The 24189-nt window shown below is 50.4% G+C and overlaps 1 protein-coding gene across 1 annotated transcript in view; it reads right to left on the bottom strand.

The window, feature by feature from the left end:
- COL7A1 (collagen type VII alpha 1 chain) overlaps positions 1–24189 on the bottom strand; it is a 159004-nt gene that overhangs the window by 106321 nt on the left and 28494 nt on the right. The window contains exons 16-33 of the mRNA XM_084832478.1: positions 23994–24119; positions 23156–23302; positions 18595–18720; positions 15176–15319; positions 14942–15067; positions 13316–13462; positions 12181–12306; positions 11951–12097; positions 10867–10983; positions 9875–10036; positions 8579–8715; positions 7969–8095; positions 7036–7179; positions 4279–4445; positions 3718–3753; positions 2091–2117; positions 1956–2000; positions 1568–1660 (exon numbers count right to left, since the gene is read on the bottom strand). Of these exons, the coding sequence (XP_084688604.1) occupies positions 1568–1660; positions 1956–2000; positions 2091–2117; positions 3718–3753; positions 4279–4445; positions 7036–7179; positions 7969–8095; positions 8579–8715; positions 9875–10036; positions 10867–10983; positions 11951–12097; positions 12181–12306; positions 13316–13462; positions 14942–15067; positions 15176–15319; positions 18595–18720; positions 23156–23302; positions 23994–24119 (2144 nt within the window). The remainder of the gene's footprint in view (positions 1–1567; positions 1661–1955; positions 2001–2090; positions 2118–3717; positions 3754–4278; positions 4446–7035; positions 7180–7968; positions 8096–8578; positions 8716–9874; positions 10037–10866; positions 10984–11950; positions 12098–12180; positions 12307–13315; positions 13463–14941; positions 15068–15175; positions 15320–18594; positions 18721–23155; positions 23303–23993; positions 24120–24189) is intronic.

The following is a 24189-nucleotide window of genomic DNA, read 5'->3' as shown; positions in this document are numbered from 1 at the left end:
AAATTCTATAGATTGTATTAAACTACCTTTATAACAAGGTGGTCTTCATGAAGTAAATTGGTAGTAACAGAGTTGTACCATTTGTAAATAGCTCTCAAAAGTGACATCCCTAAAGCATACTCTTAAAAGAATTTATCATACAAAAACCCTAAAGTATACTCTTACATTATGTCGCCATTTCCTAAGATAATCAAACAAATTGAAGTCCTCATATCATCTTATTTTACAGAAAAACTTTTTTTTTTTTTACAACAGGCGTTTATTCTCCTGTGAAAATCTGTTGCTCTTTAGAATTGCCTTAAACAGTGGAGGGAGCAATCCAACCAGGATAGGCAGCCGCCTCTGAACTCGGAGGCGACCACCTATCCAATGCAGGGCAGGAGAAGTGTGGAGGGAATCATCCCCTCCATGTTTCAGCTGCCCTGCATTTGCAGCTAGAGAGCTGCTTTTGGCTGTCTAGCTGCGAGAAGGCGGAGCAGGGGAATTGGCTGCTAGACGACACGTTGGATGTGTCGTACCAGCATTTCCACCTTCCCCGCCGTGGAATGCCCCCCGGAACGCCCCATTTTTGCCACTCCGTGCTCCTCTTCCAAGTGCGAAGCACAGGGCCATTCCATGCTGCCTTTGAGCACGGGTTCTGAGGTCAGTTCTTGGAAACCAACCTATCTTATGGCTGTCTAGCCGCTGACTAGCAGCCATAGGATTGCGACGTAAGAAACTTTATTTGAACGACCAGAAGGACAGATAAGGAAGAGAAGAGAGGTTAGGAATATCCATACTGGAAAATTGTTTGATACATAACCTAACAACAACTTTACTCTCTTGTTTCTGGTGCCAATTACAAACAGATCATAGACTCACCAAAAATATGTTATAATCTTGTACGAACCATGGTATTCCCAAGAAAGTTATTTACTTAATGCCCACAAACTCACTTTATCTTGTAGTCAGTGTACCGGTTTGTGAAACTGATACAATTTTATAGTAATTATTTACTTAAGTGTTTGAAATGTTTTTATATGTTTTTTCCTGCATACTTGCCTCCCCTCCTCTTTTCATCCAGGAGGCTACACATGACAACCACAAAAGCCTACGTGAAGCATTCCAGCCCAACCTCAATTTTATTTACTTAGAAGTAAATGCCACTGATTTCAGCTGGGCTCCCTTCCAAGTAAGCACCCCTGGGATTACAGCTTCAGAATACTAGAGTTCAAAGTGATTGAGGTGAATCATCTAATCTGCCCTTCACCTGAAGGGACAACTCCTCCAAGCCACTCACCAAGCCCGCAATGAGATCCAAATCACACTATGTTCCTGCCCACCCAGCAGAAAGTGGGTGAACTGCAGAGAGATATCTGCAGAGCTACCAGGGAAGGGATTCCATCAGTAGAGGCACCAGATAGCTAAATTCTCTAGAAAGATGCATCTAATCGATGATGTACAAGTTGAATTAGTTGATGTGGAGGAACAAGACTTCCTTCCCTTGAAGTGAAGCACTATAATATTTGGTACTCAGTTCCCTCCTCAGTAAAATACGCAGGCTGCAGGAAATGCTGCAAGTACTCACCCTGTCTCCCTTCTCACCCCGGCGCTCAGTGACATCACCTGGGGGGCCCCGAGGTCCCACTGGACCTGGAGGACCTGGGATCCCATTGCGTCCCTGGGGAAAAAAACAAAACAAGGAGAAGAAAAATCATATTGTTTATTTTATAGTTTGGTACCAGGAAAGCTTCCATCTCCTCCTTGTACCAATGGCAAAAGATGGGTGTTTCTATATCCATTATACCCACTCCACCTTTGACTGATACAACCTTCTGCAAAGTGAAGGACTAACTGGACACTTCTTAGTCCAAAGAGGAAGGGACTCTATTCAAAACAACAGGGTTCTAAAGAGCAAGATCAGTTGTACCACAAGCCATAGAGCTCAGGGACCTATGAAGAAGAGTGGGCATTACCGGATCTCCAGAAGGGCCAGGAAGTCCCATGCGTCCTTTCCGTCCCTGCAGAGATAACAAGAGAGATTATTTCCCCCGGGACAATCCACGTTATCCTGCAAGTGAGATCTGTACGTGTAAATCTCAGATACTCACAATCTCACCGGGCTCACCCTTCTCACCCTGCAGGAAAAGAGAAAAAGGGGCCGGTGGATAGCCTGATTTGCAAAAAGCCCTGAGCATCTTTTCCCCACCTTGGGTACATCTGAGAAATTCACCAGCAAAAAGCTTCCTACACATGTTCAAAGGTAGCTTTGGGATCAACCTTTGGCACCCTTCCCCAGCCTGGTGCCCTCCAGATGTGTTGGACTGCAACTCCCATCATTCCCAGCCAGCCAAGCTGCTGTACCATGCATTTGGAGGGCACCAGGCTGGGGAAGGCAGGCCTGTGGTTCCAGAGGAAGATGGTGCTGAGCTGGTACAGAAAGGGAGCCAGCGCCACGCCCAGAAAGGTCCTCCAAAGCCCCTCCCCCTCCTTATCAGTCTTGTCCTCTAGGGAACTATGTGACAGATACACGGGATATCACCCCATAATTGCCAGGAAGGACAGCCCCCCTGTCCCTGCTTCATCATGACGCCTCAACAGCCCCTCTTTTCCAAGGGGAATCAAACTCACGTCGTACATGCGGAGTACACGTTGCGTCAGCCTATAGATTTTAGAGCACCTGCCAACAATGAGAAAGCCCACCAGCCCTGGCAGAACAGGATCAATCCTTTCGTAATTCTCCCTTCCCGACTCCCATTGGCTCCCTTAATTAAGGGAGGTTTACAGGAAACTGAAAGAATATGTGAAGGTGGCCATGCGGACTAACCCCACCTCCTGCCACTGATGTGTGCTGCAGCCACGCCCACCACTGCCAACACCCACAGCAGAAATCCTTCCCCACCATCCGTGCATTCGGCTGGCATGGGAAAGAGCTCCCTGGCCATATTGATAGATGTGCGTAGTCTGTCCATGCTAGAGGGGAACCTGATTGGGCCAGCCCACCCACCTGCCCCTTTCGCATGGAGGAATTCCATGCATGTGTAAGTATGAGTCACAGACCCCTTTCCCGAGATCGCTGAATGCACGGGGGGCTGGGGCGGTGGCCAAAGCATGCAATGGGGGCAGGTCTAGTTCTTTCAGTGTGGAGGGAGGGCATGCGATCCTCTCACCTGATCTTGTCTGATCTCAGAAGCTAAGCAGGGTCAGCCCTGGTTAGTACTTGGATGGGTGACCACCTGGGAATCAGGCTTCCTGCACTGAGCAGGGGGTTGGACTCAATGGTCTTGTAGGCCTCTTCCAACCCTATAATTCTATGAGACCTCTTTCAGGGTCTGAAATGTGAGTCTTAACATATAGGTCTGGCAAAGCTCCCAGCAGCTTCCTCGCAAATTAAACTCATTTGATTTCTATCTGCGGGTTTCCTCATCATAACGACACACCCTGGCAACGTAGCCATGCTCACTTTCCAGAACCCAAGAAATGTTGGAAGCAGCCGTGACAAGCACAGTCATTTCCCCCTCACAATTACCCAACTCAGCTATCCCCAAGATGTGTTGGGATTAGAACCCCCATCATTCCCCGCTAACATGTCCGTAGGGCCTGCTGGCTGGGGGATGATGGAAGGTGTAGTCCAATACCTCTGGAGGGTGCCTGGCTGGGGAAGGCTGACCTAATATTCCACCCTTTTTCCGTGGCTTTGAAAGTATCTCTTGGTTCCCATCCCTGAAGAGCTCTTACCTTAGGACACTGTACTGCACAGGGCTCGAGAGGAGGCTGAGAAAGGGAGAGAAATGGGGCAAAAAAACCAAAGAACATAGAGTTAAAATAGCTATGATGCTGTTAGCCCGGGGTAATTTACTACAGTGCTCGTGTAACCCGCTTGGTAAGCCAGCTCTGTGTCACGTCCTGCCAAGAAGTGAGGAGAATTTTACCCGCTGCCCGCACCTGATCAGAAACCTCAGGGAGCGGGAGAGTGGTCAAGTTCCCTTCACCATTTGGCAGGATGGGAGAGATGACTGTCCTCTGAAGTGGTTACATGCACACTGCAGGAAGTTCCCACTCAATGCACGGCCCTCTGTTTCCCCTGCTGTGTGTGTGAGAAATCCAGGTGGCAGGACAGCCTGGGAAAAGCACGGCCCTTTCGCCCTTCAAGACATCTTCTGCTGTGTGGTGCCACCTGAACAGGTGGAGCAAGTCCTCGCCCACAGCCTCAGTCACTTCCCCCCACTGCTCAGCCCTTCTGACTGCTCAGAAAAGGGTAGGCAGCCCCTTCTGTGCCATCCACAAGCAGCACCTTACCTCTGGGATGGGTGCGCTGCAGAGGGCACTGGAAAGCCCCTCCTCCACCTCTGGCAGGCTGCTTGCGCCTCTCACAAAGAAAACATTGCGCAGGTCTTCACTGGTTACCAGGCGGCGCAGCTGCTCACGATCGGCCCCATCCATGCCCACTGCCAGCACCCGGATCCCTGCAAGAGAAGGCAAGTCAATGGGGGGCCCTGGCGAGGACCGCTCCCTGGGCATGACACATGGCGGTTCAGAGGAAGAGATGCAGCATACCGCCAGCTCAACTCATTCTTCCTTAAGGGATGCTTCAGCCAGGACTGCTCCAGCTAGATCGAAGGAAACCACCCCAGAGTCAAAAAGAATGGTTCCAGCTGGCCCCCAGCAAAGCCAATGGGGGGCTGCTCAGCTGGCAGTGTTTGTGATCTGCTCAAGGCCATGGTGTGCGTTAAGGGCTTGGCCCCATGGGGGCTTCCTTCTTCTCCCCGTGGGTGGGTACTTTCATACCAAACCGCAGATTCGGGGGAAAGAAATCCTCCCCAAAGTGGGTATGATCTTGGGTTGGATCCAGATTTAAGCTGGATCAACCTTGCTGACGGAAGTGGACTTCCCCTGCCCCCTCCTTCCCACAGCAGCCCCTCCAGCCCCTTGAAAATGCTGCACAAAGTCGGGAGACTCTACAGGATGGGGTGAGCTGTGGAGTGTGAGGTCGGGGGGATCCCCCAAAAATCAGGCAGAGGGACCTTCCATGAGCAGAGCCCTTCCTCTGGAGGAAAATCCCTTCCTCTTGAGGCAGGCAGATCCTACGCCCCCTGCTGCAGTTGCACCTTGGCTTGGGAGTACAATGCGGTGCTGCTATGATCAGGCAAGCTAATTACAACAGTTAAAGACAAGTGGTTTATGGGATTTGGGTGCCCTGAAAAATATGCATCTGACCAAGTGGAGGCTGGTGGCTCCAGTGTCAGTGTGGTGGAGGATCCACTCCGGGTTTCAGTCAGAACCAGCCAGAACTCTAAAGGAGCTACCCAAGGTGCAAAGCTTTCCAAGTTCTGACTGAAAGCTGGAGCGGATTCACCACCCCACTGACATCAGAGCCACCAGCCTCCACTGATCTGAACTTTGGGTGGTGGGAAAGCACCCCGGAGGAAAGGCACCCCCAGCAGGGAACACTGTATGGTTTACAACCCCATATTTCCTTCATAACACTCACATGGGGTTTGCAAGGCAATTGCAGGGGGAGGCTGCTTAGCCCTTCCTCTGCCCATTGATTCTCCCCTGCAAGTGCCTCACAAGGAAGTTTAATCTTTTTCTCCCTAGCCAAGCTCCAAAACGGCAACTGAATCCAGCTGGGGGTGGGTGGGAGAGGCCTCAGGCAGTATCAGGAGAAAATGGGTGAGAGTGAGAGAGATAAGCACCCCTCCCTCCCTCCCACCTGCACATCCTCTGCTGTAAGCCCCCCGCTCCACATTTCCCATTATGTCAGCTAATGTGGGTTTGAGGACTGTGCACTGAGGGGCACAACCTCTCCCTTGGCCCATAGTTTCCCTAGGAAAGAACCCAGCAAGCCACCATGTCTCATTTGCAGAGGCACAAAGAGTTAGGACTATGTCATACTGTCAGAGTGACATATTGTCCCCTGTAAACTGGTGTCAGCAGAGTTTCCTCCATTTTGAATGGATCAGGATGGATGTAGCTGTTCGCTCATGCTAACTTTTCCCTAACAGCCCCAGACACCCAGGGTTGTTTCCATATGAGGCTTTTATGGCATCATCACCCAGCCTCGTTCATGGAATTCTATGGGCGGTCCAGAGAACGTTGTCTTCAATTTACAGCCCTCCTGTGATTTCCCACTGCTTCTCTTGTCTTTATCTCAACACAGAAAATCTGTGAAGGAAGAAAAGACAAAATAGCTACATGATGCCTTCTAACTGATAGCACTAGGAGCCTTCCGTCTGGAAGCACCCACTCAATCAAATTGTAAGCTCCTTGGGACTGGGACCTGCCTTTTTGTTATTACTCTGTAAATGCCATGCATATTTGCCCGTCTCTCTGGAAGCACCCCAAATCAAAGCCGGAGTAACAGGATCCGCAGCTATAGCAGTTTACCAGTGACCCCATGGCATGCTGGGATAAGACGAGAGAACTCTCTAAAAAACCCCAGGGATGTCACAGACCAATAACAAGTAAAAAAAATTGTGAGAGCTGGAAGGGACCATGGCAATCATCACCTCCAACCCCATGCTCAATGCAGGATGCAACTATAGCATCCCTGGCAGGTAACTCCGCAGCCTCCACTGAAATACCTCCAGTGAAGAAAAGCCCACCTACCAACCCCTCCAGAGCCAGATGGTTCCACGGCTGAACACCCTTACCACTAGGAAGTGTCTCTTAATGTTTAGCCAAAATCTGCTTCCCTGGGATTTCCACCCACTGGCTCTAGGCCTGCTCTTTGGAGCAAGAGTTATGGAAGAGCATCACAGACCTCAGGCACTGGACCAATTGGCTGGATATGAAAACTCTGTTCCCCAACCCAAGTTGAGGGGCCTCACTTGTGACACACAAATTGGGAAGATGTGAACCAGCAGTTGACCTCTTGGCCCAATCAAGACCAAAACAAAATGGATGGAGAGGTGTTTTTGTAGGAGATCACTCTGCTTTCTTTAGAAACTGGCACCTTACATTGCTTGAGAATGATTTGCTGAACAGCAGCAGCAAGTGATCTTCTCTGTGCGCTCATATTTCCCGCACTCTGGACTCCACAGACCCGGGTCTCACCTGCAGCCTTGATCTCCCTGGCTGGCCCAATGGCGTCATCGCCGGACGACCCGTCTGCCAGTATCACCAGGGTTCCTGGCACACCCGTCCTGCGTCCTGCACTGGGACTCAGCATATAGCTCCTGGCAAAATTAATGGCGGCTCCTGCAGGGCACAAAACCGAAGGACAGATGCACAGCCAGAGAAAGAGAAGCACACAGGAGAAATGGCCAAGAGAGCTGCCACTCACAACAGCAGCAGCCTTTATGACAGGGGTAGGGAACGTGTGGCCCTCAAGACTTTTTGGTCGAAAACTCCCATCAGCCTTAGCCAGCATCGCCAATGGTGAGGGATGACGGGAGCTGCTAGCCAAAACATCTGGAGTGCCACAAGTTGCCTTCCCCCACTTTAGGACCTGGCACACTGCTCACTTCCAGCCTCACAGCTGCACCTGACCAGCCAACCCCACGGCCACATGCACAGCTTCACTGGGAACAAGGCTGTCTCTTTCTCTCCCTGCTTCAGCCTTAGAGCAAGAAGCCAGCAGTTCCCGCCCAACCCCTTGAACCAGGTGTGCTGAACCTTAAGGCCCGTGGGCCAAATCTGGCCTGCCTGGGGTCCCAATCCAACCATCTGGGTTTCCCAGATGACCTGGCCCCACCCCCTTTCCCCCAGCTGCCAATCTTTTGGTGGTTTCCCGGCTTTTTCACATCCCTCTCCCCACCCTAACAGGCTGAAATGCCTCTCCTAAGGCTTAGCTACTGGCAGGAAGAGCTTTAAATTGCAATATGATGGTACATGTGGCCCTGCCCCTTTTGCCTTTGGCCCCTCCCACCACTGGGATGTAGCCCCCGAGAAATTCTCCTAAATGGAGTTCAGCCCTTGGGGTGAAAGAAATGCAACCCCCCTGCCTGGATGGGACCTGCCGTGCCCCTCTGCGCTGTGCCCCCTCACCGATCGCGTTGCCACTGGGCTCCTCATAGCGCAGGGAGCGGATATGCTGCAGGACTGTCGGCAGGTCACTGGAGCGGTTGAGCAGGAGTAACGGGAGGCCTCGGTAGCTGTATATCACGATGCCCACCTGCGGGGTGGAAATAAGGCAGAACTAATGGGCTGTGTGGAAGGGGAAGCTACGGCCGAGGCAGAGAATGCAGCCCAGACAGGGAGGATTCAAGGGAAAGATACCATCGTGGTAGCAGAGAGGCACTCAGGAGTGGGCCACAGGTACAGGATCCCCCCCGCTCCCCACAGCCTGATTCACACCCAAACGGGGTGGCCACTGGAAACACAACAGCACGGAGGCTGCACAATGTGGCAAGCCCTCCTTCCTGGCTGCTTCCCATACTATTTTGTCCACTTTCACCGCACCATCACAAACCACAGAAAAGGGGGTGTCGCCACCCGCAGCGTGAACGTCGCCAGGAACGCAACAGGAGCTGCTTTGGCCAAATGGGTTGCTGTGTGGAGCGGCTGCAGCATGGTGGTTTTTCCAAGCGGCTGTGCACACAGTACCCGTGAATCAGGCCCAAAGGAACCACAGCAAAGCTCTGCTGTCGTTGGTTACCTGGGTAGCCCCAGGGCCCAGTTGGCCCAGCGCAGACACCGTGTCAGAAAGGAAGCCTTGCACAGCCTCTGCGTTGTAAGCGCTGTCCCGGGTTGCATGCACAAGGAAAAGGATGTCTCTGCGGGCATCTCGGCAGACTGCAGAGGGGAAAAGTTTCAAAATGAGGAGGGATGGGAGGCAAAGGGGATCAGGGGACATAAAATGGACAAACAGGAGATGAGGAACTCTGCCCTCTTTGGCCAGTTCTTGCCCTCTATGCTAGCCTTTCCCAACCTGGTGTCCTCCAGATGTGCCAGATAACAACACCTATCAGCCCCAGCTAGCCACTGGCCATGCTGGCTAGGGAATAATGGGAGTTGTAGTCTAACACACCTGAAGGATACCAGGTTGGGGGAGGCTGCTCTGCCCAAATGGTTTTGATTCAGAGGATGGAATGGATGATTTGGTTGGCTAAGACCAAGCAGGAAGTGCCCAAGCAAAGCTTGAACTAAGTTCGCTCCACATGATCTCCTTGGCAACCAGTCAGGAAAGGGAAATGGTTCCAATCCACTGATTTATTTATTCCTAGCTAATGGACCGGGCTTCGCACAGGCTGGAATAGCTCTTAGTTTGATACAGCATATCCTTCAAGAAAAAGTCTGAATGAAGCCCCACCCACCAGCATCCCTAGGCACAGCCCCTGCCATAGTGCACCCCCCCCAAGGGGGGGCTGCCCCACAGTAGGGGAAAGGGGGCAGATATATAACTTTGTCCCTTGGCCTTCCAATCTCTCCTGGCTTCAGACTGTAACTGCAAAGTAATGAGCTGGTTAGAGAAGTCTGCCCCAAGTGACTGGAGATGTTAGTGCAGGCTTAAACCCACATAGACAAATTTAAGTTAATTTTTTAAAATGAATGCATTTTAAAAGCAAAATAACCTCGAAGTGCACACCCCTAGTGTCCCCTTAGCATGCATACCAAGTTTCAGGTGTCTACACTATGACAGATGGACAGACAGACAGACACACATCCTTGTTTATTATTATAGATGTATTGAAAATATTTCTATACCACTTTTTATTTTTAAAAAATCCGAAGTGGTGTATAACTAAAATAATACAATAAAAACCAAGATAAAACCCAGATCTGGCAGTAGTGCAGGCTGACAATATCAATGGTCAGGAAATGACTACTGAAACAAATAATGCCACATACCCTGTGCTCAAGGTAGTTGTTGTGGAAGATGGAAGGTGGCGTGGGAGACGTGGGCACTAGAGAAGAGAGTCTTCATATTTCCCTCCCAGAAGCAACACCTCACCTGTGCGGTCAGGAGCAGAAGCCCCAGTAACAGAAGCCTCAGCACCTGTGACGCTCCCAAACAGCGGGCGAATGGTGAAGGTGTATCTCTCACCCGGGCGCAGCCCAGACGCTTGGTGGGATGTTGCTGACCCTGGCAGTGTTCTTTGCACTTCTCCTCCATCTGAAACAAAGGGTGAACATGGGGGGGGGGGTCAACACAGCCAATGTTACAGGGGGATAGGCCCAGTGTGGACACTGCAGCCCCCTGGGCACCAGTTCTCAAGCCTGCAGCGGGTCTTGAACTGGTGAGCAGAGGTATGTCACGTGGGGATTTAACCTATGCACCGGCACCCAGCTCTGGTCAAACTGGAGGGGGTACTAGTCAAACCAGCTAAGGAAAGTGCAATCTTGCATGAATCTCAGGACTATTTGCTGAGTAACACTGGAAGCCCGTGTGGTATAGTAGTCAAGAGTGGTAGAATAGAGCTCTGGTTCAAAGCTCCACTCAGCCATGAAGTTCACTGGATGACCAGGGGCCAGTTACTATCTCTCAGCCTCATAGGAACAGAGGGAGATAGGAATCTGCCTTATATAGAGTCAGGCCATAGGTCCATCTAGCCCAGTACTGTCGACACTGACTGGCAGCATCTCTCCAGGGTTTTAGGCGAGCTTCTTTCCTAGCCCTAGCTGGAGATGCCAGGGATCGAACCTGGGGCCTTCTGCATGCCAAACAAGTGCTCTGCCATGGAGCTATGGCCCCTCCCGATTCTACCTCGCAGGGTTGCTGTGTGGATACAACAGGGGGGGAGAATCACATATTCCAACTTGAGCTCCTTGGAGGAAAGGTGGGATATAATAAATAAGCCAAATGACATGAGATCTGCTCTTGCTAACTGCAGCCTGCCTTTCCGCACCTTATCTTCAGCTGCACGGGGCCTGATGCAACGATGGCACGCCATCCACATTTCCTCTCCCCAGATCCCCAATCTCCCTCTGCTGTAAGGCCGTTACCTCTGAGAGATTTCCAGGTGAGGAGGTAACTGGAGGCCCCAGGAACTGGAGTCCAGGCCAAAGTCACGGAATCCCTTTGAGTCTCAGCCACCCGGAAATTGGACACACGGCCCACAGCTGTCAGAAAAGGAGTGGTGAAGGTGAGATGGAGGCTGCTTTGGCCCTTGAGAATGAAGGGCAAACTCTGCCTCCACCTGGGAAGCTGTTGAGAGCTCATGTTCCCAGCTCTTGAGGGTGGCCACAACATCAGTGGCGCATCCTTCTCAGTGACATTCACTGCTCTGGGATGTATTTCCAGGTCCAAGCGCTGAAGCAGTTCTTAGAAGGAGTTCTAAGAACCGCGGACAAGTGAGGGCGTGTTTTCATTGCAAAGATGTTTGTAGACCAGGATGGGCAGGAGAACAGCCCCATTCGCACAACTAGTGGCTACTGGTTCATTATAGTCACACATCAGCTTGAGTACTACACTGTGGAAAGGCGATTCAAAAATATGAAAAGTAATAATATATAAACACAGTTGTAGATATGAAAGTAATATTCCTTTAGAAATGGAGCCAAAAACAGCAAGTGGAATAAAATACTGCTAAGGGGGCAAAAGGAAGACCCATGCATCCAATTATCTTGGGCGACGTCATGTAAGCATCCTCCTCATGAGTATCAGTTTTTAAATTTATTTAACCCTTTTCTGTCCCCTAGTGCTCTGAAAAGCAATGTTAAATTACAACTGCTCTAATCTACTCTTCTGGAAATATATATACCTTCCAAGAAAGACAGACAGACAACACAAAACACCGGTTAGAGAAGTCCGGAGCAGGGATTTTCACTCCAAGGAAATGCAATTTGATGATTTCACCAGAGGATGGCTCCTTTCTTCCAAGCAGAGCTTCACCTGAGGCAGATCTCTGCAGGAAACTGGAGGCCATTTAATGACACCAGTAACAGGCAGATACATTTCCCTTGTCTCTGACTGATGCCCAATTCTTAAACAGAAACTTATCTTCTCTACAGCAGCTGGTACTCGGGGCTCTTCTAGGGCTAATGCTTGGGGTGCCCCCTTAGCAGAGGACAGGGACTGGGGTCTTACCAGTGGTGGCGACAATGGCCACCGCTTCACTCTCCCGGTTGCCTGACAGGCTCATGATGCGGATTTCGTAGCGCCCTCCTGGCTGCAGGTCTTCAATGTCGTAGGTGTTGACGCCGGCTTGCAGCTGCTGGCTCCTCTCCGGCCCACCTGTTGCATGCAAGAGAGGCAGTTAACATCCTGGGTGCTGGGCGGCAGCGAAAGAGGCGTCACTGTCATAAGGAGGCACTCACCAGCTGCTAGCCGCCAGGTGAGCCGATAGCCCGTGCTACCAGGTGCAGGGCTCCATTCTAGCCGGACACGCCTCTCTGAGGAGTCGGTCACACGCAGATTCCCTACGGGCTGAGCTGGGACTGTCGCTGAAAGGAAAAGTGGGAGGATTGGCAACAGAACATGGGGCATTTGGTCATCACCAGACAGGAGAAGGAACTATTCCTCTTATGCAACCTGGATGACAGGCATGAGCTTTGCGGACGGAAATGGAAGAGATGCCTAGATTCATCCTGACAGGCTGGAGTCTCCAACATGGCACCCATGGGCACCAACGTGCCTGCGGACACCTCTCTTGGTGCCTGCCAGGCTCCCTGCTCCTTCTGATTTTTATTTTATTTCTTAAAATATATATACTTCAATTTAAACTGGAAGGCTGGTGTGCTGCAAAGTAAAGTGCTGCCCTCCAGTGCCATCTTTATTTGGGTTCGGCAAAACGGTTTTGTGTTTTGGAGCTCAGACCCCACCTCTGCCTTGTACCGAGGTTCTTGGGCGAGTTACTTTTCTTTTAGTCTTACCAGTTTGCCTTTTGGGAAATGAGTGTTTTGTGACCAGCTGTGCCCACAATGGTAGCCATTTTGTGAAAGCACCCACAACACTATCTCTCAAAATTCCAAACAAGCCCATTGACCCAAAAGGTTAGGGATCCCTGCTGTAAGGCACTACCAGAGCCCATTTTGCCTATTAATATGGGGTAAAAAAAAATAAACAAGTCCTCTAGCTACCTGCATACTCCCTGGATGAACATTTTCAAAGAGCCAGAAGCCCCCTGTTCACACCCCATTCACAGTCTTTGTTTCCAGAGAGTTTCTGAGATGATGATAGGTACAAGCACAGCCACTGCCCAATCCAGGATTCAAGTCCCCACATAGAAAGAGAGGCAGAGGTCTCCCCCATGGCATTGTGCTAAGAAGTGCAGGCTCAAATCTCGACTCATTCATTGCTAGCCTGGAGGAAGCCACCCTCTCGCAACCCAGCCGAACTCAAAGAGTTGTAGTGAGGCTAAAATACCAGCCAGAGCTCCTTGAAAGAAAGGGGTGTGTGTGTGAAATACGAATGTGACAAGTAAGTCTAAACAAGTAAACAAGTAAGTCTTACGCGTGGTGACAGTAATAGACACAGGGTCTCCTTCCCGGTTGCCAATCTGTGCTGTGACCTTCACTGTGTAGCTGACTCCTCCTTCCAGGTTAAGGATGTCAAAGGAATTGGTGTTTCCCGAAACCACTTTGCTGTTTTCAGGTCCCCCTTCAAAAGAAGAGAATGTTACCTTCCTAGTTAAAAGAGACAGCGAAAGCCAGGTCAGGCTTTTGCAGCTCACAAAAGGCACATGTAAATCTTGAACAGACTAACAGGCAACACCACTGCTGGCTAATGCTAAAAGAACAGACTTGCCCTACAATGCCCTGCAGGAAACAACATGTCAGTCCGATAACATCCAATCACAGCATCAAGATGGGACAGCCCCCTGGATTATGACTTGTTTTGTGGTGGTTTTACTTAGAACTAAAATAAAATGTTGAACAAATTCACAGTTGGGAAAAAATTCAGAATTCAAACTCTACTGTTGTATATGACTATATATACATTTTCCTTTGGAAATTCAGCTTTGAGGGATTTTTTAAAAAATAAACTAAAATCTTCTTGAAGAGGCATTAATGGGAAGTATTAAGTTCCCAAGACTAATTCTACAGCTTGGTGTTATTGCTTCTTCTTCTAAAATTGTTAAGTCCAGTAGCACCTATAATGGGTAACACTGACATAATTGACATTGGGAAAAACAAAAATATTAATTTGTACAAGCAAATCTAAGTTAAAGAGAATTTGCTTGAGTTTTCCCCTGCTTCTACTCCCCGGACTCATTTTAGCTCTCACTTTCCCTCTATTCTGACCAGAACAAGGGATTCCAAGTAGCTCAAACAGGGCGAAAGTATGTATCACTTAGGAGGATACCTCATTAGCTCTAACTATTACTTCTTACAGACATCTCCATTGGAACCATCTTCCATCCTTTATGTGACTGGGGCTTTGAAATGGTAACAGCCTCCACACCTAGCAAATTCCATCTTCACCTACCAGTTTTTCCTTCCCCTCTGGCATCTCCTCTCCTTCTTAATCTGAAGAGAGATTGCCCAAAGCTAAAAACATGGGATGTTAAGGTCAGCATTGAAAGCCCTACTCTCTGACTCACCAGTAAGAGCCATTTGGCTGATGGGTACAGGGTACAGGGACAGGGCTTTCTCAGTGGTGGCCTCACACCTTGGACCTCCCTCCCTGGGGAGATATGTATGGCCTCATCACGGCTGGCTTTTAAAAAGACCTCAAAGACACATTTATTCCTGTCTATATTTGGTGGTTATTGTAATTTGTATATTCATGTTTTTGTAAAATTGTAAGCTACCTTGTGAGGACAGCGCACCCTGAAAGGCGGGGTTAAAAATCTTTCAAATACATGAATGAATGAACAAATATCCTGCACACACACCCCCAATGCCATATCCACTATGGATGGATCCCACTTCACTAATCCAAGGAAAGATATCACCTTAACCTATTTTATACATATGATCGAGCTACGGTAGCAACGTCCTGGGGTTCTCTGGCTTACAAAGAACAGACCCTGCTGACAACATGATGGGCCTTTACAGGCCAACAGGCAGCCACAAGGGGTTTCAGCAGCAGCTTCACGGAAAGACAAAAACGGAGAAACCTGGAGAGTGACTTTACCATCGCGCCGGCTCCACACCACTTTGTATGCTGTAGCCCCAGGCACTCCAATCCATGTAACTCGGACCACGTTGCTCCTGGACTCAAGCACTCGGAGGCTGGTGACCGTTCCCACTTGGTCAGGCGCTGCAGTGCAAAGGACAGACAGGGACGGTGGAGAACGGGGCCATCCAGGCAGATCTGCAGGGGCTGGAGAGAGGGGCATTGCCCAGGAGCCAGGGCTATTGGTCTCACCTGTTGTAGCAGTGGTAGTGCCTGGGCTGCCTTCTCTGCTGCCAACCAAGGCTGAGACCCCGATGATGTAGGTGACCCCCGGCCTCAGGCCCTCAATAGTGTGGGAGTTTATATCGGCTGGCAGGACTCGAGAGATCTCTTGACCTGGGGCTGGAGAGAAGAGGAAGACAGCAAGTTGGAGGCAGGAGATTTCACAAGCGGGGTGAAATCAGAGGGAGCTACTGCAGCACAAAGGCTCCCAGCCTAGAGCCCCCAGAGAGCAGCTCTGGGTGGCTCTTTCCGCCACACGTGGCAAGTGAGAGCGTAGAGGCTGCAGCTCCAATTGACAGAACAGCTTCCACGCATATGACAAAGTCAGTGTACGGCAAGCAGGATGTGAATAGTTACATCCCTCTGAGGCACAGATTTGTAATGGTAATATATTGTGCATGACTCTGTGTGTGCGCGTACGCATGTGTGTTGTGCGCACGCGCGCATGTGTCTGCGCGGGAGGGAGGGAGGGAGGGAGGTGCTGCTGTCCAAAGAAACACAAGCAACAAACCGAAGCAACAGGGAAAGGAGGGAGCATATGAGAAGCAACAGCGTGCTGGGTAGTACATTGCATGCCACATCCTCTGCCTGCCCTGAGGATGGAGACGCAACTGCTTTCTTCCAGATCCAAACTTTCCTCTGGTGGGGAGCAGATGAATCACACCCCTGGCAGACTCAACAATGCACTGTGAGTCAGATCATCAGAAGACATAAAACAGATGCTTGATTGGTAATTTGTTTACTGCCACATAGATTTTTTTAAGCTAAATTTAGGAATCAAAGCCTATCATTAACAATAGAAAACCAGATGCGCAAGATATAGCACACCGTGCTTATAGTTATGAAAAGATCAGAAGGAAGGAAAACATGAGCCCCAACCTGGGGATGGCGGAGGAACCCATCTGGGGGGGCAAGCCTGCTGAGTTTTCAGTGGCTCGGCCGCCCAGACTCTGGCTCACTTGTCCACGAGCTGGCCTGACTTGACACAGGTCATGTCGAGCCGGCTCATGGACTTCCGCCACTGCCATCACCATTGGTACGCTGTGTGCAAGCCTCTCCTCGCTCCTGGGGCCCGGGAGGGAGCAGGAGAGCCTCATGCCCAGCGACCCTGCCATGGGAGTCCACGAGTTCCGGTGGGGAGCCCACGGCTTGGCTTGCTAATGCCAGTCGAGCCAGGGGCTCAAGGGAAATCTGTCGAGCCCGAGAGAGCTGGATTTCTCCATGCCGTACTTCCTGACTTAGCATCAGCATCTCAACCAACCTAGCGTCAGCTCATGTCAGAACACAGAGAAAGCTCTCTCCCCTGGATCTTAGGCCTGGATCTTAGATGGTAGGGGAGGAAGAGATCCTGGCAACTGCTGCCCCTCCCGGACCCACTGATCCATGGGCTGCACCTCTCCAGTGCCCTGTGGTATTGTTCCCGTACCCTGTAGTGGTGGCACAGTGGTTTGCAGTGGCAAAAAAATCGGTGGCAAACCACACACTACATTTGACCTAATTACCACTTTGTAGCAGTAAACAGATGGGTTTTTTTCTGGCGCCACAGAGGGCAGCAGGGGGGGCAACAGGGGGAACAGCAGGGGTTGGGGAGGAGAGCATGCAGCCTGCTGGGTAGTACACTGCATGCCACATCCTCTGCCTGCCCTGGGGATGGAGACGCAACTGCTTTCTTCCAGATCCAAACTTTCCTCTCGTGGGGAGCAGATGAATCACACCCCTGGCAGACCCCTGGCAACGTGATCACACGTTGCCCACCCCAATCTAGATGGCAACTTTTCTTTTCATGTGATTTTGCAACTTAAGGTGTAGAATGTGCCCTAGTCTGATGTGCCATCTAAACAGATGAGGGGAAAGAAAATTCACTGGCATGCTTACTTCATTTTCGGTCTTTATGTCTTAAAACAAAACAAAGCATCACTCATTTTAATGTGTTTTGCCATTGGATTCCATGGACAGCATACAGCCCTTTATCTGTGGTTGCCCTAAAATGTATTTTTAATTCGAGGACTGAGAAGAGCCCGATGCTCAAGAGTTGGCAGCCAGCAGTCCAGAAAGCTCTGAGCTGGAAGGGATATGGGATTGTTCAGAGGCTCCGGTAAGAGCTAGCACTTACTAGCTCTCCAGCATCTCCTGTATACAAAGACATCATTTGGTGATGGCAATGCAGCAACTGGAACGAAGAGGGCCACACAGAGGGTGGCCCATTGCTCCATTTGGCATCTTCTACAGCAGCCCTCCCCATCCTGGTTCCCCACCAGATGTTTCGGACATCAACTCTCATCAGCCCCAGCCAGCATGGTCAATAATCAGAATGCCTGGAAGGCATCAGGTTGGGGAACACCATTATACAGCGTAGAATAATCAACACGATACAGCTTTTCAGAAGGCAGGCACCAAATTCTGCTGCAGTGGCAAGGCCTTAACGAGCTTTTAAGGGAATTTCTGCATAGCAGGTATGATAAAAGTGCAGTTCAAGGTGACCGATAAGCAAATGACAACCACCAGCTTCAAACATGGTGGAAAGGGGTGTCGCTTTCTCACCAGCTGGAGCTGGTGGAAATCACTCCTTGTCATTGCCACAACCTGAGCTTCCAGAAGCAGCAATGGATCCAGTAGAAAGGGCCCAAAATTGAGAGCTGAGGCAAAGCTGTTGTGCTATGGAACTGGGGTTTCCAACATGGTGCCTAGGGGCACCAATGTGCCTGCGGATACGTCTCTTGGTGCTCACCAGCCTCCTGATTTTCATTTTATTTCTTAAAGTGTTAAAAAAAAAAAACCAGGAAGCTGGCATGCTGCAAAGCAAAGTGCTGCCCTCCAGTGCCTTCTTTATTAACGTTCAAAAGAGTGGTTTTGTGTTTTGGAGCTCAGACCCCACCACAGCCTTAGGTTCTTGGGCATGTTACTTTCCTTTTAGTCTCATCAGTTTGCCTTTTGGGAAATGAGGGCCCACCATGGCAGCCATTTTATGAATGGGCAAGTCCCCCCACCCAATGCCATGACAGCCATTTTGTGAGAATGCCCACGGTACTCTCTCCAAATGTGCCCACCAACCCAAAAAGGCCAGGGACCCTTGCTATGGATATTCCAGTTAGTTTCAGGGTCACAAGGTCAGCTAGCCTTCTTATTGACAATTTTACCAAAATAAATCTACAACATTCTAATGTACTGTCAGTTACTATAACCAGGCACCAGGCACCCTCTGGAGAAATGCCTCAGGTCTTCCTCACTTGTGGTTTGGTCTCTTCCACCCTTAGAGTTTTATTTCTCTAGTTTTGACACTGTATTGCCCACCAGTATGCTTGTCCTTGAGTACAATAAGACCCCAAGTTCCACGTACGTCAACTTCTGCAGTCAGAATATATCATTCTCGTCATGCACAATACACTCACCATCTCTCGGCCGCCATGTCACCTTATAGCCAGTAGCCCCAGCAATTGGATCCCACGTCACTCGCAACTGGTTGGGCCCGACTGTACCTGCCTCTACGTTGCTGATGCTGCCCACAGATGGGTATTCTACAAGGTCAGAGGTACAATTGAGGGGGTGGTAGGTAAAAATAGATAGAACACACAGAAATAATAATAGCAATAATAAACCATTTCATATTTATATAGCACTTTGAAAATGCTCAACGGCTTCTTGTATATTATCTTAGCAATCTGTCCAACACCTCTGTAAGGCAGGGAGGAATGGTTATTGCCACATTGTAGACCAGGAGTGGAGGCTGGGACATAATGACTTGCCTATAATCACCTATGGAATTTATCTGCCTCTCCCATCTCTGTATAAGAACATAAGAAGAGCCATGCTGGATCAGACCACGTGTCCATCTACTCCACAGTTCTGTTCACACAGTGACCAACCAGCTGTTGACCAGGAACCCACAAGCAGGGCATGAGTGCAACAGCACCCTCCCACCCATGTTCCCCAGCAACTGCTGTACAAAAGCTCACTGCCTCTGGTACTGGAGGTAGCACATAGCCATCAGGACTAGCCATTGATAGCCTTTTTCCTCCAGGAATTTGTCTAACCCCCTTTTAAAGCCATCCAAATTGGTGGCCATCACTATTTATTTATTTATTTCATTTCTATACCGCCCAATAGCCGAAGCTCTCTGGGCGGTTCACAAAAATTAAATCCAAGCAACACACAATAAAACAATTTAAAATATACAGAACATTAAAACCACAATATAACAATACAACCACAATAAAACCTAGCAGCAGTGCAGGAGTTTAAAATACAGATTTAAAACAGCAAAGATAAAAATTTAGAAAGCTAAAATGCTAAAATGCCTGGGAAAATAAAAAGGTCTTCACCTGGCGCCGAAAGGAATACAATGTAGGCGCCAGGCGAACCTCACTAGGGAGCTCATTCCAGAGCCGGGATGCCACAGCAGAAAAAGCCCTCCTCCTAGTAGCCACCCGCCTCACTTCCTTTGGCAGGGGCTCACGGAGAAGGGCCGCTGATGATGATCTTAAGGTCCGGGCAGGCACATATGGGAGGAGGCGATCCTTCAGGTAACCTGGCCCCAAGCCGTTAAGGGCTTTGAATGTTAACACCAGCACTTTGAATCGGGCCCGGAAATGGACTGGCAGCCAGTGCAGCTGGAAAAGTACTGGCGTAATATGAGCTCACAGGCCAGTCCCTGTTAACAATCTTGCTGCCCTATTTTGGACCAGCTGAAGTTTCCGGACCGTTTTCAAAGGCAGCCCCACGTATAACGCATTGCAGTAATCCAGACGAGAAGTTATCAGAGCATGGATAACTGTAGCTAGGCTATCTCTGTCCAGATAAGGGCGTAGTTGGTATACTAGCCTAAGCTGATAAAAAGTGCTCCGTGCCACTGAGTTCACCTGTGCCTCAAGTGACAGTTCTGGCTCCAAGAGCACCCCCAAACTACGAACCTGATCCTTTAGGGGGAGTGCAACCCCCTCCAGAACAGGTTGAATATCACCTAGCCGGGCAGACGAACCACCCACTAACAGTACCTCCGTCTTGTCTGGATTTAGTTTCAGTTTATTAGCCCTCATCCAGTCCATTACTGTGCCCAGGCACTGATTCAGAACAGTCACTGCCTCACCTGGTTTTGATGTAAAAGAGAGGTAGAGCTGGGTGTCATCTGCATATTGATGGCACCTCAGCCCACACCTCCGGATAACCTCCCCCAGCGGTTTCATGTAGATGTTAAACAGCATGGGGGATAAAATAGAGCCCTGTGGAACCCCATGGCACAATTTCCATGGCACAGAGCAGTAATCCCCCAGCACCACCTTCTGGAATCGGCCATCCAAGTAGGAGCAGAACCACTGTAGTGCAGTGCCTCCTACTCCCAACCCAGACAACCTATCCAGAAGGATACCATGGTCAATGGTATCGAAAGCCGCTAAGAGGTCCAGGAGAATCAACAGGGTCGCACTCCCCCTGTCCCTCTCCCGGCAGAGGTCATCCCACAGGGCGACCAAGGCAGTTTCTGTTCCAAAACCAGGCCTGAAGCCCGATTGAAATGGATCTAGATAATCGGTTTCATTCAACAGTGCCTGGAGCTGTCCTACAACCACCCGCTCAAGCATCCAGGAAGGGGATGTTGGCCACTGGCCTATAATTGTTAACATCCCCTGGGTCCAGGTTAGGCTTTTTCAGGAGTGGTCTAATTACTGCCTCTTTTAAAGCGGCAGGCACCACTCCCTCTCTCCAGGAGGAATTTACAACCTCCTGGACCCAGCCGGACAACCCCTCCTTGTTTGATTTAATAAGCCATGAAGGGCAAGGGTCAAGCACACAAGTGGTCGATCGGACTTGGCCAAGCACCTTGTCCGCATCCTCAGGCCTCAGTAACTGAAACTCATCCAATAAAACTGGACCAGATGGTGCTCTGAATGCCTCTACCAATGGAACTGCATTAATGGTGGTGTCCAATTCATGACGAATCTGAGCGACTTTATCCTCAAAGTGCCGTGCAAACTCGTCACAGCGTGCGACCGAGGGTTCCACCGTCTCTCTCCCTGGCCCAGAATGTAACAGGCCGTGAACCACTCGGAAAAGCTCCGCTGCACGACACTGAGAAGATGCAATGCTGGTGGAAAAGAACTGTCTCTTTGCCACCCTCACCGCCACAGAGTAGGCTCGATAGTGGGCTCTTACCTGTGTTCGGTCAGACTCAGCACAAGTTTTCCTCCACCTGAGTTTTAGCCGTCTCCCCTCTTGCTTCATTGCCCTCAGCTCAGGTGTATACCAAGGAGCTGGCCGGGCTCTGCTCAGAGGGAGAGGGCGCTTGGGCGCGATCGTGTCAACCGCCCGAGTCATCTCTGCATTCCACAGAGCGACCTGGGCTTCGACAGGAGCACCAGCCATACCAGCAGGAAAATCCCCCAGAGCCCTCTGGAATCCATCGGAATCCATTAATCTCCGGGGGCGGACCATTTTAATAGGTCCCCCACCCTTGCAGAGGGGAAAGGCCGCCAGGAGTCTAAACCTCAGCAGGAAATGATCTGACCATGACAAAGGGACAGATGTTAATTCCTCCACTTTCAGATCACCATCCTCCTGCCCAGTCGAGAAAACCAGATCAAGCGTGTGTCCTTTTGTATGCGTTGGGCCGATGAAATGTTGGGACAGCCCCATGGTTGTCATGGCGGCCATGAAGTCCTGAGCCGCCCCGGATACAGCAGCCTCGGCATGGAAGTTGAGATCCCCCAGGACCATCATCCTAGGGGTCCTCAACACCAAGTCCGAGACCACCTCCGTCAGCTCAGGCAGGGAGTCTGATGGGCAGCGGGGTGGGCGGTACACCAACAGAATCCCCAATCTGTCCTGGGTACCCAACACAAGGTACAAACACTCAAGATCTGCGCTCGAATGAGCAGGAAGCCTGGAGAGGGAGATTGAATTCCTATAGACCATGGCAACCCCCCCTTCCCGACCCTAAAGTCGGTGTTGGTGCTGCACCGAGTACCCAGGAGGGCACAGCTGGGAGAGAGTGACCCCTCCCAGTTCCCCCACCCAGGTCTCAGTAATACATGCCAGGTCAGCCCCCTCATCCACAATCAAATCATGGATGAGGGAGATTTTATTTTGGACCGACCTGGCATTCAGCAGCAGCACCACCAGACCCGAGGGCAGACTGGTAAGGCTGCCGGGAACCATCAGGTTGGGGGAAGAACCAGAAGAGGGGACAGCTGTAAGGTGTCTAGCCCCTCTTCTCCTCATCTGGCCTGTTAATCCCCCAACGCCATACCTCCCCCTGCCCGTGACCACAGTTATGGTGGCACCTCTCTGACTCCCTGAGTTGCCCAATAGTCCTCCCAGGCACATATTAAAATGTTAAGATATAAATAGCACAACAGTTTAAAAGAATATAAAAGATAACTACATCCTGTGGTAGTGAATTCCATAGTTTAACTGTGGTCTGTGTGAAGAAGTACTTCCTTCTATATGTCCTGAATCTCCCACCAATCAGATTCACGAGATGACCCCTATTGGGTTCTAGTATTATGAGAGAGCTCTCTGAGTTCTCGACATAGGCAGAAAGGGACACATGCCAAAGCATGTCTGCAGAGCACTCTCGCAAAGTCCTGAGCCCTGAGTGGGATTGCTGGATTGCACTGCTAAAGGGACGCAGATCTAAAGACAGTGGAAGAGAAGCATCGTGCTGCAGTGCTGCAGCAGGGTCAAACCCTTGCCAAGAGAGGTAAGATGTCCTGCTAGACCCACCTTCCCCAACTGGTGCTATCCAGATGTTTTGGGCTGCAACTCTCAGCATTCTCCCAGCCAGCCTTTCAGTCCAACACATCTGGAGGGGCTAGGCTGGGGAAGGCTGCACTAGGCCTTTACCTGCCACAACGACCTTGCAGTGCTGAAGTGGTAAGAATTGCAGGGATCCGGGTGCTTGCAACCTGGCCAGCACCACCAAGGAGAATGAGGCAGCCCAGGCCCAGAGAGAGAACATACCCACTTGGAAAGTAAGGGTGGCAGGGGTGCTCTCCTGGCTGCCTGACAGCGTCATGATTTGCACCGAGTAGGTGACGCCGTCCTTCAGATCCTGCAGGTCAAAGAAACTCTGGTCGCCACCAATCCGCCTGATATCCTCGGAGCCATCTAAAGAAGTGTGAAGAGGAAACGGAATCAACCTTTCCCAATTTGGTTCACGTTACTCAATCCCCACACTGAACACAACTTCCCTGCCTTGTCACACAAGTCCGACAAAAGCATCCTCCCTCAGATCCGGTCCAGACACTGCAGAGGCACCACATTTGTGCTGCAGTGCTTTTAACCAGGGGTGCAGAACCTCTTTCAGCCCGAGGGCCAAATTCCATTTCAGAGAAGCTCTTGGAGGCCACATTCCAGGGAGGGGGGGAAGCAAAATAGGTGGGGCGAAAAATACCAGCATATTATAGCTTAATGCTCTTATTGCATGTCATCATTTTAGAATGGGGAAAAAACCTGCACAAAAGCCAGGAAACCACCCAACTATCAGTGCTTGGGGGAAAGGGGGTGGGGCCAGTGGAAACAGCATGATGAACCCCAGAGGACCAAGTTTGGTCCCCAAGCTTGAGGTTCTGAACCCATTGCTTTAACTGTCTCTCCCAGATCCCTGTTTGGCCTTCAAAAGATCAGAACATCCCTGCCCATCCCCAGCTCATTTCCCCCGCAAGGCCCCTGTCCATTTTCACCCACGTTCATAACTCTCGGGGTCAGAAGTGGGGCAAAGAATGGCATCATTACACTGAACAGGGTGAATCTTCTATTTCAGATGATCACACAGTCACACAGAGAGTTCAGTCCTTACCCTGGGTGTTGACAATCACCAGCTTGTAAGCTGTAGCCCTGGAGATGGGAGTCCACAGGATCCGGATGTGACCCAGTCCCACCGGCACCATGCGCAAGTTGGATACGCTGCCTACAATCGGTCGCCCTGCCACAGGAGGGCAGAAAACCGGGTTATTGGAAGAGCCTGGCAAGGTTACAAGGAAGCACTGAATTCT

The sequence above is a fragment of the Heloderma suspectum genome, chromosome 2 (genome assembly GCF_057233095.1).
Source record: "Heloderma suspectum isolate Gila_16-S chromosome 2, 16-S_ref, whole genome shotgun sequence".
In the NCBI taxonomy this organism is placed as follows: Eukaryota; Metazoa; Chordata; class Lepidosauria; order Squamata; family Helodermatidae; genus Heloderma; species Heloderma suspectum.
The sequence above is the reverse complement of the archived record's forward strand: the minus strand, read 5'-3'. Positions and strand labels throughout refer to the sequence as shown.